Source organism: Saimiri boliviensis, chromosome 18 (genome assembly GCF_048565385.1).
Source record: "Saimiri boliviensis isolate mSaiBol1 chromosome 18, mSaiBol1.pri, whole genome shotgun sequence".
In the NCBI taxonomy this organism is placed as follows: domain Eukaryota; kingdom Metazoa; phylum Chordata; class Mammalia; order Primates; family Cebidae; genus Saimiri; species Saimiri boliviensis.
This window is the reverse complement of record NC_133466.1, coordinates 46,056,696-46,072,979: the sequence shown is the minus strand read 5'-3', so window position 1 is coordinate 46,072,979 and position 16,284 is coordinate 46,056,696. Positions and strand designations below refer to the sequence as shown.

Genomic DNA, 16,284 nt, shown 5'->3' with positions numbered 1-16,284 from the left:
GTGAAAAATGTCATGTAGCTCTAATCTGATCAAAAGTTTAAAATCTCATTTAAATCATCTACACCAAGTGTGAATGAGGCTTCTGAGGGTGTCCATTAAGTACGGATTCTTTTTTGTTTTTTTTTTTTTTTGAAAGTGAGTCTTGGTCTGTGACCCATGCTGGAGTGCAGGGGTGTGATCTTGGCTTACTGCAACTTCTGCCTCCTGGGTTCAAGCGATTCTCCTGCCTCAGCCTCTTGAGTAGCTGAGATTACAGGCATGCACCACTGGATTCAGCTAATTGTTTTGTATTTTTAGTAGAGAAGGGGTTTTGCCCTGTTAACCAGGCTAGTCTGAAACTCCTGACCTCAGGGGATCCATCCCCCTAGGCCTCTCAAAGTGCTAGGATTACAGGCATGAGCCACCGTGCCTGGCCCAAATACAGATCCTTGATATAATTTCCTTACCTCTGTTGACTTGTGAAACTGAACAAACAGCTTATCTGTCCTCAATGTGCACTGGTGGGACAGTCACAGAGTAACGACGCTAGTGATTCTTGTTCAAAAAGAGGGAAAGTGGAGGGAACAAAGTCACTGATCCAAAACCATTTTGAAATGGGGCTGAGCAAAGTCCAGCAGGAATTTCTTGATTGGGCTCCTCAGCCTGGAACTAACCCTCTGTGACAGGGGGCTTTGTCTCTGGGCTCTGCATATTTTTCTATCATTATTGAAAACATTTTATTTTTCTTTTTCCCCCACTCTTTTGGTTCTTCCCCTTTCTCCTCATGGCGGCATCCTCCACTTAATCCTTGTTGCATCATCCCAGCAGAATTGGTCAGATATTGCTGGTGTCATGGTCCTGACCGTCTCCACGAGGGGCTGTCCTTGTGAGCCCGTGCTCCTCTTCACTGTCCTGACCTCTCGCAGTCATGATTCCTTTCAGCTGCCCTGGCTGGCTTAGGAGAAAACCTAAGACTGTGGAGTCCCAGAACCAATCTCTGCCCTCTCTATCTCCAGGAGAGGAAGAAAATAACAGGGATCTTCATGGAGAAATGACTCACATGAGGGCCTGGACTCTCCAGCAGTTAGAGCAGAAGAAAGTTTTTGAAGAAGAATGGAGGAGCTGAGAGCCCAGGCCGGGAAAGCAGGGTTGTGTGAAACGCTATTTAATCCTACGTGCTCCCTGCCCCAATCTAGCAGCTAGTGAATGACAGCTGACCGAGTATAATCACCAGGACTATAGAACTGTGATAAAGGGTTTGTCCAAAGAAAGGGGCTTTTACTCTTTTTGTTATCACAGTGGACATTGCTGTTTTTCATCTAAAGTTTCTGAAAGGCAGCAGTGAGCTTCTGGAGGGTGAGTTACCTGCTCTGCACAGGGAGGCTTAGGCCAAGGCTTGTGTGGGATCTGCTGCCACCAAGTGGTGAGGGAGGGAGCCTGGGAGAGTCTCAGTCTTTCTGGGCTTCAGGTTCCTCATCAGCAAGGTAGGGGCTTTTTGTACCTCTCCGAGGTCACTTCCTGCTCTGTTTTCTCTGCATCTCTGAGGAATTGAGATGGTTTTCAGTACTGCCTGGGACCTTCAGCTGAGACCTGACTCTGTGTGTCTCCTGCAGAAGGCTGAGCTGAGTCTACACACTGGAATCCCAGAGATCAGGGAACAGGTGGAATAAAGAAACTCAGCAGGTTTAGGGGATGAGAATAATCCCCAAAGAACAAGCCATTGGTAGATGAAAACCAAAGAATGGGAGAATAAGGGAAAACTGGGACAGAAGCCTGAAGGGAAATGGGCACTGCCTGTGATCATTTAAATTCTCAAGGAGCAGCATGAGCTGAGCAGTGGGGACTGGGAAACTTACTCCACGGGAATCTCCTGCCTCTGGCCAGAGAGTCATAGGGTAGATCAGAGCTGGTTTATAGTGAGGGGCAGCTTCAACTTCAGGAGCGGGAGGATGTGACCGTGAGCCCCCACCCCAGACCCAGGAGCCTCGACCTCGGGGCTGCCGTAGCAGTGGATGCTCTTCAGGTCAGTGTGGGTTAGAGGGAATAACCGTGCTTGGAGAAAGGTTGGAGATGTTCATTCTTAATCAAACAGCTCTGTCCTGGGTCAGGTGCCAGAGTAAGTGTCCCTTGCTTGTATATGAAACAGTGATACTTATACTATTCTTCTGCATCTTCAGTTGAGGGAAGTTTCCCATAAATATTTATTATTTACTTTTCTTTATATTGGCTAAGCACTTGTGATTCAGGTATTTAATGTCTCTAAAAAAACACAAGCCAGTGAGTGGAAGAACACACACAGATCATTTCAACAAGATACGGTAGTTCTACCCAACTGAGGTGTTGTGGCAGCCTGGAAGATGGGAGGGTATGTCAGAGGACATTGCTCCTAATGACAGGGGGAGGTGTAAGAGAACATTTTCAGATTGGCTGGGTGCAGTGGCTCACGCCTATAATCTGAGCACTTTGTGAGGCCGAGGTGGGTGGATCACAAGATCAAGAGATTGAGACTATCCTGGTCAACATGTAATGGTAGACCATTTCTACTGAAAATACAAAAAAATTAGCTGGGTATTGTGGTGTGCGCCTGTAGTCCCAGCTACTCGGGAGGCTGAGGCAGGAGAATTGCTTGAACCCAGGAGGCAGAGGTTGCAGTGAGCTGAGATCATGCCATTGCACTCCAGCCTGGGTAACTAGAACGACACTCCACCTCCAAAAACAAAAAAAAATTCAGAACAGGCTTGTCTTCCTTCAAACTCCCACAGGAGAGGATCCTGGGGCCGCGATGGTGTAGGGCAGGCGCCTCTTTAGGGAAGGGGATTTGCAGCATTCTGAGAGAAAGAGCATCCTTACAAGACATAGGGAACAGAAATGTAGGTGAAAGAGTCGGAGGTTTCTAATCAATTTTATTCAGTCATGGATGAACACTGCTGAGAGGCCTCTCTGTGCTGGGCCCTTAGCTAAGAACCATGATCACAGAGGTGAGTAAAATAGGATCCCAGCTTTCACACAATTCTCAGTCTAGTGACTGGTGATTGATGAGAAGTGTAGTGATGGTGGGTTCATCGGAACCAGTGGCTGATGCCGCATGGGATGACCTCAGTGGATGGCCTGGCCAGTGACCCTGGACTTCAGCCATATTTCAGCATCTCGAGGTGCAGTACACCAATACCTCTGCTGCATGTTGAGTCAAAGCAGTTAACACAGCCAAGGTACTCAGCCAAGGTATCACACTGGTGATATCAGTAGCTGTTGACTGTTTCCAGCTGGGGAAACAAAGAAGTAAATTTAGTAAGTCTTCTAAATTTGTCCTTGCCATAATGATAAATAACTGTATCTTGATAATGAATTATATACTGGCAAATTAATTATAATTTGCCATAATGAGAAATAACTTTATGCTGAGTACTGCCGACACACAAGCCCTTGAGGACACATGCCTGAGGATTCTGATGAAGATAATGATGTCCAAATATGTACACATTTGAACCTACAGTTCAGCTTTGAAACAGTGGAAGACCCAGTTTCAAATTCAAGGTTGCTTTGAGTAGAATCTCACTTTACCTCTCTTTGCATGGCAATGGGGCCAATCTTCCCTAAGCTGTACCTTACAAGAAAAGTAATACTGGTAAGATTTCAGAGTTCAGCAGACAGAGGTAAGTATTTTAGTGCCAATGATTGAGATCTACTCTAACAGTGTCCAATATTATTAAATTCTTATCTTCAGATAATTTAAAATAAAATATTTAACACTAAACTTTAGCCTCGATGACAAAAGAATTTAATCAAATTTTTATTGTTCCACAGCATCCTGTATATATCCCATATTTATTTAAAACTCTGTAAGTATGCCACTGGTCAGAAAAATGTTTTTTCACATATGTATTTATATTATTGAATACTATTTTGTAGTTCATGAGAGGTATTTGGGGAATAATAAAGAGCCACACACTGTTAATCTACTTAGCTCAATTAAATACATTGCTCCACAGAGGAACATATGTCTAAATCAATCACATTCATAGTCAAACCATTTTATATATTTGTTACCTACTATTCTAAGTAGTATTAAAAGTGTCACTAACTACATATATCTTATGTCTTTTATAATTATGAGCTGCTTAAGAACATAAACACATACTTATTTGCACATTTTATATTGCCTCTCATACTGCTTGTTGTTTATAAAACCCCGCGGCCCGCGGCCCGGACGCCGTCCTCACGCGGCCGCTCAATCCGTCTGAGAACGCGGCCCCCACCGGCGGACGGAGAAGACCCAGGCCCTGCCCGCCGCCCCGGCCCCGAGGGGCACCGGGCTCCGGGCGGGAGCGCCCGTGTGCGAGGACGACCGTGCGCCAGGCCGGCGCGGGCGGCGGCTGCCCTGCACCCCCGGGTCCGCGAGGCCGCGCGGTGCCCTGGCGGGAGCAGGGGGTGCCCGCCCGCGCGCCCGCCCCGACCTGCCCCTTCTCCCGCCCTCGCCGCTGTCCCCGCCAAGCACGGCGGCTGCCCCGGCTGCCGGAAAAGCCTCACGGGACAGAACTCGGCCACGAACGCCCCGGGCCTGGCGGGGCTGAGCGTCTCCGCGTCCTCCTCCGCCTCCAGCTCGCCCGGCAACAAGAACGCCGCAAGGAGCTCCTGAGCCCGCGTCTGCCGGCACCACCCCGGTCCGCACCCACCCCCGCCCGGGGGACCCGAGGCTCCGGGGAAAGTGCGGGGCCTCTGCCCCCCACCCCCGGCCGGCGCCACGTGGCCCTCGCAGACCGTGTGCCCCGGCGGCGCCGCTCCTGGCTGGTCGGCACCGCGGGCCCGGCCTGTACCGGGGCGAGACCCGAGCCCGGCCCACGGGCCCCCTGGCTTGGGAAGGCCTGCGCCATACGGCCCCTGCTGGGGCACCCCGGCCTCCCTGGCCTCGCTGTCTGACCGCACCTTCTAAGCGTTCAGTGGCGGAAAGGTTTTCATAATTTTAAATTATTACTGCTTTGAAATAAATGGACGTTTTCGCTCACATGCTGACCATGCGTGAGCCCTGGCAAGATGGGGCCCAGCTGCTCCGCCAGTGCTGCGAGCACCGCCAGGACAGGCCGTGTGGGCCCCCCAGCCTCCGCCTCGGCTGCCTCCACAAGCCAGAGTTTGGGGGCTCGGGACCATGAGGATGACCAGCAAAATTCAAGAACAAAACTGCTACAGCAGACTTTTTTAAAGGAAAAAAAATATGTGTATCTTGAAACTTATTTAAAATACACCACTTACAAAGGAAAAAAAAAAAAAAAAACTTGGTTTCAATCCACACTTCAGGACTCCCTGGAAACTTGCCTTCTGGGCCACTTGTAAAGCCGTTTAGGTAGAAATGTCATCTCTGAGGTGCTCCACTGCAAATTTGAAAAAAGGCCAGTATCAGAAGAAGCTCTTGGCTGCTGAGGTCTCCTGGTCACCATGAACTTGAAGAAGTGAGTGCTATAGCTGCAGCCTTAACTACAGAATCTGGGAACTGGTGTACCCCTGCATACTATCTGGGCCAGATACCGGAGATGTCATTTCCAAAGCAGATTGGAAGCACGTTTTTGGAATTCTCTCCAATGTCTTCTACTCAAAAAGACTGACATCTTAACACTTCACTATATATATATATATATATATATATATATATATATATATATATATATTATATTTAAAAGGTCTAGATCTATGTAAAAAATCAAGAGCGAGTGGATAACCCAAGTTTGGATAAATGGTGCATAATAAATTTATTCATTTTTTGCTGTTGTACATTGGATTTATTTTTGTATTTTGGTTTTGTGAGCATGTCTGCTCATGCAAATAATCAAGAGATTCTCTTTCCTGACAGCATCTTCCGATAGGTGGAATATCTGGGTTATAAAATTTGTGGATTGTCAATTCTACTGAGCAATGCCACTTACTGTTTTAAAGTGATTTCATTTATATTTCTACTAACAGGGTAATCATATTACATAAAAATAATAGAAGTATGGTTGATTCTGGCAAGTTAAAGAAATATAAATAACTCACTCTTATTAAAATCCAAGGGGCGCAGTGGCTCACGCCTGTAATCCCAGCACTTTGGGAGGCCGAGGTGGGTAGATCATGAGGTCAAGAAATTGAGACCATCGTGGTCAACATGATGAAACCCCATCTCTACTAAAAATACAAAAAATTAGCTGGGCATGGTGGCGCGTGCCTGTAATCCCAGCTACTCAGGAGGCTGAGGCAGGAGAATTGCCTGAACCCAGGAAGCGGAGGTTGCGGTGAGCCAAGATCGCGCCATTGCACTCCAGCCTGGGTAAGGAGCGAAACTCTGCCTCAAAAAATAAATAAATAAAATAAAATCCAAAGGATTTGAGGGAAGAACAATTTATACATTGAGCATCAAATACTTCAAATAAGTTTTGGAAGACATCCAGAGGAGTGTAACTACTTTCTTGTAGTTTATCAAAATCCCGTAATAAGGTTAAGCAGTTTATCAAAATCCCGTAATAAGGTTAAGCAGGTAGGAATATAGGCACATTTGTATTTCAGAAAGCATTCGGGCCTAGATGAAATAGAAGGGCTTCAACCCAGCAAGAGAACAGAACAAGTGTGTGTGTGTGTGTGTGTGTGTGTGTGTGTGTGTGTGAAAAACAGTCTGACTCTGTCGCCCAGACTAGACTCAGTGGCACAACCCTAGCTCAGTGCAACCTCTGTCATCTGGGCTCAGGCAATCATCCAATTTAAGACTCCCACGTAGGTGAGATTACAGGCGTGCACCATCATGCCTGTCTAGTGTGTGTGTGTGTGTGTGTGTGTGTGTGTGTGTGTGTTTTGTGGAGATGGAGTTTCACCAGGTTGCCCAGGCTGGTCTTGAACTTCTCGGCTTGACTAGTCTATCTATCCAGGCCTCCCAAAGTGCTGGAATTATAGGCATGAGCCACTCTTCCAGGTCCTAAAATCTTTTCTCATGGCAACTGCTGTCATGTAAACTTTACCCTCAGAAAAGATAAGACTACCCTCATCTGTTGGATTTCAGTTTAGGTGTTACTTCTCTTAGGAAGACTTTCAGGATGACTGTCCCTTCCTTTGTATCACCTACTAGACCATGAGCTCCTTAAGGATTGAGTTTTCATTTTTTAAATTTTTTAAAAAATTTAATTTTCGGGACTCATGTGCAGACCATGTAGGTTTGTTACTATTTTGGCTCCAATCCCTACCAATATGGAGAGTCCATAGTAGACACTCATTTTGTGAGTAACCAGAGAAGTGCACACACGAGATCCTCTGAGACATTCTGGGCTTTGAACAGATGAGCTACACTGCATTGTAGGAATTGCACAATGCCTTTGTTACGGGGTTTGGCTGAGCATGCCAACAGACTTTTTGTGATGTCATTGATAGAGAGTTGGACAGCGTTATAGATGTGGGACAAGGTGAATATTATTATTCTATAAAATGCACCAAAAGCTGCACAATACTTGAAAGCTGTGTAAACTTCCAATCAATTCTGCCAGCATGCAAGAAGCATTTCCCGCAAAATATTGTATGCAGTTCTGTGGCTTAGGAACATACTTTGGCAACATATTTAATATCACTGAGAGAAAAACAGTTTTCAGAGACAGACTGCCTGGGTTCAAACCCTACTTAATTTGAATTTAACTATTCAAATTATTGAAGTTTCCTGTTCTTACATTTATTAATCTTTAAATGAGTATGAAATATTATTTATCTCATGGGGTTGCTGTAAGAATTAAGTAAGCTAGTACTTAGAACAGCTTGTAGCATATAATTTGTAATTAATAAGTGTCTGATATTTTCATTTGAATGACAGTATATTTTAGTTAGGTAATGAAATACTGCTTTTTCTCTCTTACCTATTCTGCGTGATGACACAGTTGTAGTATAATAGATGGTAACTTTTTCAGCCTCTAGCACTAAAGTTTGCAATTATTGCTCATTCTTTTTTATGCATCTCATAAGTGCTCATTGTTTATTTCTGTCTAATTCAGGGCATTCTACACAACACAGCATTGAATTTTTCCTGAAAAGTGAGAGTAGTAGAAAGCCTTTCTTCTCTACACTTAGGTAGATAATATACAACATTTTAAGAAGTGTTTGAAGCAGTTTTCAAAAAACAACATTTATGAAAGACTCTGCATATATGTATCTATGATTACCTTTTCTAACTTTTTTGGATCTATCTTTTGAAGCATAATGCTGATCAAATGACACCTCAGAAAACATACTAATTTGCAATGCCATGGATTGATTAAAAAGACAGCCACTGCATCTTTTACTAGGACATGCTTTTATAAGGTTTATAATTGTTTTAATGTCTGTTAATATGTAAATGGTGACTTTTATTTAGATTTTTACTTTTTCCGTTTCTAGCAAGGTTTGTTAATTTTTAGTTTATAGAAATGACCGAAATCCGCAAACTTTAGATAATCTGTTAATACAAGTATGTGTAAACATTGGTGATTTATTAAATCATGGTAAACAACAACAAAATCTGCTAGTATGGCGACTGTGTTAAAAATATCTTTTATACACTATTAAAGATAATTATGCATGTAATTATTCTGTAAATAGCATCTGGGTGCCTTGGCTAAGGCCTGAAATTCCAGCACTTTGGGAGTTGGAGGCAGATAGATCACCGGAGGTCAGCAATTTGAGACCAGCTTGGCCAACATGGTGAAACCCCCATCTCTACTAAAATTACAAAACTTAGCCAGGAATGGTGGCAGACACCTGTAACCCCAGCCGCTTGGGAGGCTGAGGCAGGAGAATTGCTTGAATCTGGGAGGCAGAAGTTACAGTGAGCTGAGATCATGCCATTGCACTCCAGCCTGGGTGACAGAGGGAGACTCCGTCTCAAAAAAAGGTAATAATAATGATTATTATTCTGTAAATAACTATTATATAATTTTAAATATATGAATACATACATTGCTTTAGATATTTGTGTACATATATGTAAAGTATCTGTAGTGAAATTATTCAAAAAGGTGTATGAATTGAAAAAAGATTTTATTTTTATATAAAACAATCATTATGAAATGGTCATAAAATAGTAAAAATAAGAAAAAAAGCTTAATACAACTAATTCCACTAAGCATTATATATACAATTATATGAAACACAATTGAGTTCCTCCAACACTTTTTTAAACAAGGGAGTTACACAGTACAGATGTGTTGTAATCCCAGTTAATGTTTTATCTTTGGACATATTCTGTTAAATAATGGCTAGGCACTTAAGCAATTATAATTTTAAAACTCACAGTAAGAAATAAAATTTTAAAAGTTAGCATGTGGCTGGGCACGGTGGCTCATGCCTGTAATCCCAGCACTTTGGGAGGCTGAGGTGGGAGGATCAACTGAGGTCAAGAGTTCCAGACCAACCTGACCAACATGGTTAAATCCTTTCTCTCCTAAAAATACACAAATTAGCTGGGTGTAACGATGGGCACCTGTAATCTCAGCTATTTGGTAGGCTGAGGCAGCAGAAGAATTACTTGAACCAGGTAGGGGGAGGTTGCAGTGAGCCAAGATTCAGCCATTGCACTCCAACCAGAGCAACAGAATGAGACACTGTCTCAAAAATAAATAAAAGTTAGCATGTGCAAACTAAAAACATATTTAATGAAATCATTGTTTTACATAAAATATTTCTTTGAACAAGTTGTGTAAAGTCAACTTTCTTGCATCCCAAACTTGTCTGTTGAGCTTTGAGCCCCCAAGTGTGGTTTTCTGTACTATGTAAATCTAATCAGCCAATTTACCCCTTCCTGTGCAATCTAATCCGTTTCAGGAAGTGGGTGTGGTCCTGTGTGGGCCCTTACACACTAAAAGGATGCCCATCCACGGACCTCTCCTTCAGTGAGGACCCACTGGATTTCTGGCTTTTGGGCTTTGGAGCACCAGGAGTTACTTCTAATCTGGTTATCGACAGAGCTTCTAAAAAGACACCATTCATAGTAGTCTTGTGAGTATCAAATTTACAGTAAACCCATCATGCTTACTTTTTCTCTTAAAAATACTTTAAATTTACCTGACAGCATGCTTGGGTCTTTTCTAAGCAAACCAGTAGCTGTCCTAGTGATTTTACATCGAATCAAGATAAAGTGTCTTTTATTTGTAACAGCATTTTTGTACCCTTGCTATTTGATTTTTTTTTCTGTATTGTTGGATTTTTTAGGTATGAAAAGATATCTTTCCAGGGTTTCATGCAGTGATAGAACCCATCAAATACCTAAAATGTTCACTGAAATGTGGGAATGTAGTAATGGTTATTATGTTCACCACAGTAAAATTTAAAAATGTTGAATTGCTTTGAAAATTCTTGTTGGAAAAGTCCTATTTGCTGTCTCTTCTCAATTTTCAGTTTGCAGACGACACTTGAAAGCTGTTAAAAATAGATCTAACTGGCCTAGTGTGCTGGCTCATGCTTGTAGTCCTAGCACTTTGGGAGGCCGAGGCTGGGAGATCTCTTGAGGTCAGGAGTTAGAAACTAGCCTGGCCAAAATGGTGGAAAACCGTCTCTGCTGAAAACATAAAAAAATTATCCTGGCATGGTGGTGGGTGCCTGTAATACCAGCTAATTGGGAGGCTTAGGCAGGAGAATTGCTTAAATCTGAAAGCTGGAGGTTGCAGTAAGGTTGCAACAAAAAAGGAGGGAAGGAAGGAAGGAAGGAAGAAGAACTGGGGGCTACACTTCCATTAACTGCATTTCTGAATTTTCTAGTTGAGCACAGAAAACCTAAAGCATGTCTTCACTTTTGTTATTTTAGAAGATAATTTATTAGTTCTTTATGAATTCTTGCTATTATAGTTTAAATACTATTTCAGAATGTTAAAGTGTTCTCTCTGATCATCTGAATTGACTATGGAAAAGTTTCTAAATTAAGACATTATTTACATTCAATTTATTGAAAGGAAGAGTTTTGATGTTAAAGCTAAAAGGACTAATTCAATGAATGATAATTTTGGGAGTTGACAGTTGAAGTCCACTTTGATTGATTAATCAATCTTAGATAAAACCTATTCATAGTTGTCTAAGAAAACTTCACAGGTGAGTTTGGAGGCAGGGAGTATAGAATAATAGCGTAGATACTAAGTGTCTTTCGTATATTATCATCATGGAATCATTGAGAGAGATAGAATGACAGAGACAGGAAGAGATTCAGAATGTGCTTCTTCATTAATCAGCTTATATAAGTGACTCAGAACGCATCCCCACATTGACTCTCTTCCCAGGATCTAAGCTTGTCTAAGTAATTGGGAATGATTGAGAGCACTGCTTGTTTAACAATAATACCATGAGGACTCTCGTCTCATTTTCCCATTTGAATCACAATTGAATCTTCATATCCATGGGTTTCATACCCATGGATTCAACTAATCTCAGATAAAAAATATTTGCAGGAAGAAAAAGCAGCTGTACATGCATTTTTTTGAGACAGTCTTGCTCTGTCACCCATGCTGGAGTGCGGTGGCCAGATCTTGGCTCACTGCAACCTCTGCCTCCTGGGTTCAAGCGATTCTCCTGCCTCCGCCTCCAGTGTAGCTGGGACTACAGACATGTGTCAACATGCCCAGTTAATTTTGTTGTATTTTTAGTGGAGACTAGGTTTCACCGTGTTAGCTAGGATGGTCTCAGTCTACTGACCTCATGGTCTGCCAACCTCAGCCTCCCAAAGTTCTGGGATTAGAAGCTTGAGCAACTGCACCCAGCCAAACATGTACATATTTTTAACAATCTTCTTGCTGTTCCTAAACAATCTTCTCACTGTTCCTAAACTGTATGGCATTACAAGAATTTATACAGCATTTACATTATATTAGGTATTCAAAGTCATCTAAAGATAAAGTATTCAGGAGGGTAGACTTAGGTTACATGCAAATCCTACACCATTTTCTAAAAAGAGACTTGAACATCTTAGGATTGTGGTATCTCAGGGAGCCCTGGACCCAATCTCTAATGGCTACTGAGGAAAAACTTCATAAATTCAGCATGTTTGCTAATTTACTATGTCTCAGTTTGTACTGGAGCTAAGTTATTGAATAGATTGGACAGAAGTCAAGTAAACAAGGAAAATTGTCTACCAGCCTTTTTTCCCCCTATTATAGGGGAAAATACAAATAAAATAAGAGAGAGAAATTCTCAGAATTTTTTTTAATTTTCAGAAACCTGGATTCAGCAGCCTGCAGGCCTTCCAGAATGAGGTCACCTGCACCATATGCATGACCTGCTTCATAGACCGGGTCACCATTGCCTGTGGGCACAACTTTTGCAGGCCCTGCCTCTGCCTCCGCTGGGAAGAAGGCAGAGCACCAATGCACTGCCCTGTGTGCAGAAAAATCTCAGAGAAGTCCAAATTCAAAACCAGTGTGGCCCTCAAAAAGCTGGCTTTCCTTGCCAGACAGAGCAGACCTCAGAGAAACATCAACAGCTCAGCCAAGATCTGTGTGCGACATGAGGAGACTAAGGAGCTCTTTGGCGAGGCTGACAGGAGATTGCTCTGTGCACTCAGCTCTGAGTCACCAGAGCTCACGGCTCACAGCCACAGCCCAATAGGATGGGCTGCTGAGGATTGCAGGGTACATGATGCCTCTAAGGCAGTTTGAAATCTACAGAATCTTAAATCACAAAGATGAGGGTCTATGCTAATGACGATGATGGGAATGCAGATGGTGGCGATGGTGATTATTCCATGGCAATCATAAAGCAGAAATGTGTCCTTATGCAGCCATAAAAAACGATGAGTTCGTGTCCTTTGTAGGGATATGGAAGAACCTGGAAACCATCATTCTCAGCAAACTGACACAAGAACAGAAAATCAAACACCGCATGTTCTCACGCATAGGTCGGTGTTGAACAATGAGAACACATGGACACAGGGAGGGTAGCACTGCACACTGGGGTCTGTTGGTGGGAAATAAGGGAGGGACAGTAGGGGGTGGGAAGTTGGGGAGAGATAGCATGGGGAGAAATGCCAGATATAGGTGAAGGGGAGGAAGGCAGCAAATCACACTGCCATGTGTGTACCTGTGCAACAGTCTTGCATGTTCTTCACATGTACCCCAAAACCTAAAATGCAATAAAAAAAGACAGAAATGTGTCATTTCAATGTTGTTGACTAGTTTGACACTCTAATCAAAGCTGTGTTGAGCCTTCAGTAAAGCAGATTTCCTTAGAAACATTGTTCAAATATGTGGTATGGAGCTGTGAAGCAGGCGGCCAGCAGCAAAACACTTTTCAAAGTCAGATTATATAAAAGCCAGTTTCTCAGAAAATTGATGCTATTATCTGAAGGGTCCCTTAAAACACTCTATTATGCTTCTATTACTTTTCACTTCCAAATTATTGGGAACAAATTTGTTTAACATGGAAAAATCTGACCACTGCACTCTAACTTAAATTTATGATTCTTTCAAATACAGCCTTTTTAAAAAATCAGTAATGGGATGAAATCTACTATACTGTCCTCATTATTGTTAAGCTTCTTGTTTATGTTGCAGAAGAAACTCACAAAGGAAATGGACTATGGAAAATCAATCAAGAAACAGAAAACAATCTAAATCAGGAAACTAGCAACACTCGTTTGATAGTGGTAAGAATGAAAATGTTTCCTTTTGTTTTTATGCAAATAAACACAATGTTGGCTTATAATTTTTAGCTAAATTCAAACTACCACCTAAAAGATAGTGGTTTCGTCCCATAAAAAATATAATGATTTCAATTGATATAATAGGATTCACAAATAGAGAAGCCCACACAAGCTAGCCAAGTAATTTTAATATATTAGATAAATGGCATATTATGTCTCCTAGTTCAAATTCGAAGGTTGGTATAAACATTTTCAGACACTGGAAATGAGACAACATTTTACTAAGGTTGGGTGTGAGGAAGAGGAAATAAATAGAATAGTATGTAAAGGAAAAATACAGTTAAAAAACCCTGTATGCATAACATGGTGTATGGCTAAAATGTTTTTTAATATTTAAGTGAATCAGGCATGGAAAAAACCTAAAAGGCAGAAGATTAATAGGGAAAATAACTGACTTGGTAAGAACTGTGAAGAAGCATCACAGGGAGAGAAATGAAGAGTCTTTATATAGGTTTCGATTTAAACAGGGAAAGAGAATAGGAACTTTTTTTTAAAATGATAGAAGAAATGGCAAATACTCAAGACTCTTTGCAAGAGTAGGCAAAAATTTATCAAATTGCTTGATTACACCCAGAATATAATTATTTGCAGTTTTCTGTTGAGAGTTACAACATGTAATCATTTTAACCAAATGTCTCTGCAGGACTATGTGGATTTAAGGCAGGTGATAATCAATATTCAATATCAAAAGATGCATCCATTTCTTGAAGAGGAGGAGCAACTTCATCTACAGGCACTGGACAGAGAAGAGCTTTTCCAACCACTCCCAAACAGTCAAGTGAGAATGACCCAGCATTTAGAAAGGATGAAAGACATGTACAGAGAGCTGTGGGAGCTGAGCCACATGCCTGGCATGGAGCTGCTCCAGGTGAGGAGGGAGGGTCCATCCTCAGAGACAGGAAGCCTTTGCTGGCCAATGCTGCCAGGACATGGTATGTCACCTGCATAGGTCACTATTGTTTGCTAAGTAACAACTGCTGTCTGATACCCATCATTACATTTGTCCAGTCATTTATTACTGCATACTTTGGTAATCTTTGGGAATTTCTTGCCATTGTAGTACCTAACATAGGAATGCATTCTCTTCAATATAATTAGGAGTACTATCCACACAGAGAGGTTATCCAAGGTCAGCAGAACCCCAGGTGAGGGGAAGGTTACTAATACTCCATTTATGTGCCCTGGTTCCTCTCCACTCTCTGATGTACCATACAACAGTGATTACTGAAGCTATTGAGGCTTTTCCCCTTGCCTGGGCAAGGTTTGTAAAAGTTGTTCATCAGTGTCAGCATACTCTGTTTCTCATATAGTTCTCTGTTTTGTTTTAATAGCTGTCATATGCGGTCAGACCTTTCCATGGGAATAAGATTAGGAAACTAATGATCCTGGAAACCCAGGTATCCTTGATTTACTCCATAATCTCTTGATGATCTCCTTTGCTCTTAATGTCTGCCGATGAAGTGTTTCATGGTTTAGTTGAGGTTCTATTATTAACGTAACCTGGAATTATTCCTTAGAGGGGAATACGAAAATATACATTATTAAAACACTGAACCAAAAAGAAACAAAAGTATGGGAAAATGTGCAGAAGGAAAACACTTTCACAATTAACATTATCTTTTATTTCTTTGCAGGATGTGGGAAATGTATTCAAAAGGTGAGTTTGCACTAAAATAATGTTATTTCTGAACAGGTCATTCTCTTGTTAATGAAGTGTATGTATACATTTTGAGCTACTAAAATCATCCTCAGTGGCTATGTTTTTTTTTTTTTTTTAATGCATTTTAGGTTTTGGGGTACATGTGAAGAACATGCAAGATTGTTGCATAGGTATACACATGGAAGTGTGGTTTGCTGCCTTCCGTCCCCTCACCTGTATCTGTCATTTCTCCCTATGCTATCTCTTCCCACCTCCCCACCCCCCCACTCCCCCACTTTCCCCCAACGGACCCCAGTGTGTAGTGCTCCCCTCCCTGTGTCCATGTGTTCTCATTGTTCAACACCCGCCTATGAGTGAGAATATACGGTGTTTGATTTTCTGCTCTTGTGTCAGTTTGCTGAGAATGATGGTTTCCAGGTTCATCCATGTCCCTACAAAGGACGTGAACTCATCGTTTTTGATGGCTGCGTAATATTCCATGGTGTATATGTACCACATTTTCCCTATCCAGTCTATCATCGTTGGGCATTTGGGTTGGTTCCAGGTCTTTGCTATTGTAAACAGTTCTGCAATGAACATTCGTGTGCACGTGTCCTTGTAGTAGAATGATTTATAATCCTTTGGATATATACCCAGTAATGGGATTGCTGGGTCAAATGGGATTTCTATTTTTAGGTCCTTGAGGAATCACCACACTGTCTTCCACAATGGTTGAATTAATTTACATTCCCACCAACAGTGTAAAAGTGTTCCTATTTCTCCACATCCTCTCCAGCATCTGTTGTTTCCCAATTTTTTAATGATTGCCTTTCTAACTGGTGTGAGATGGTATCTCCATGTGGTTTTGATTTGCATTTCTCTGATGACCAGTGATGATGAGCATTTTTTCATATGTTTGTTGGCCTCCTGTATGTCTTCTTTTGTAAAGTATCTGTTCATATCCTTCGCCCATTTTTGAATGGGCTTGTTTGTTTTTTTTTTTCTTGTAGAT

The 16,284-nt window shown here is 42.0% G+C and overlaps 1 protein-coding gene across 1 annotated transcript; it reads left to right on the top strand.

Moving 5' to 3' along the window:
- Positions 1 to 10,248: 10,248 nt before the first annotated feature.
- Positions 10,249 to 15,294, top strand: LOC141582004 (tripartite motif-containing protein 64C-like). Its single transcript, XM_074389256.1, is given in 7 exon segments — positions 10,249 to 10,269; positions 12,150 to 12,563; positions 13,485 to 13,506; positions 13,509 to 13,576; positions 14,277 to 14,501; positions 14,965 to 15,030; positions 15,268 to 15,294. Coding segments are annotated over 7 exon segments (843 nt in total).
- Positions 15,295 to 16,284: the final 990 nt, after the last annotated feature.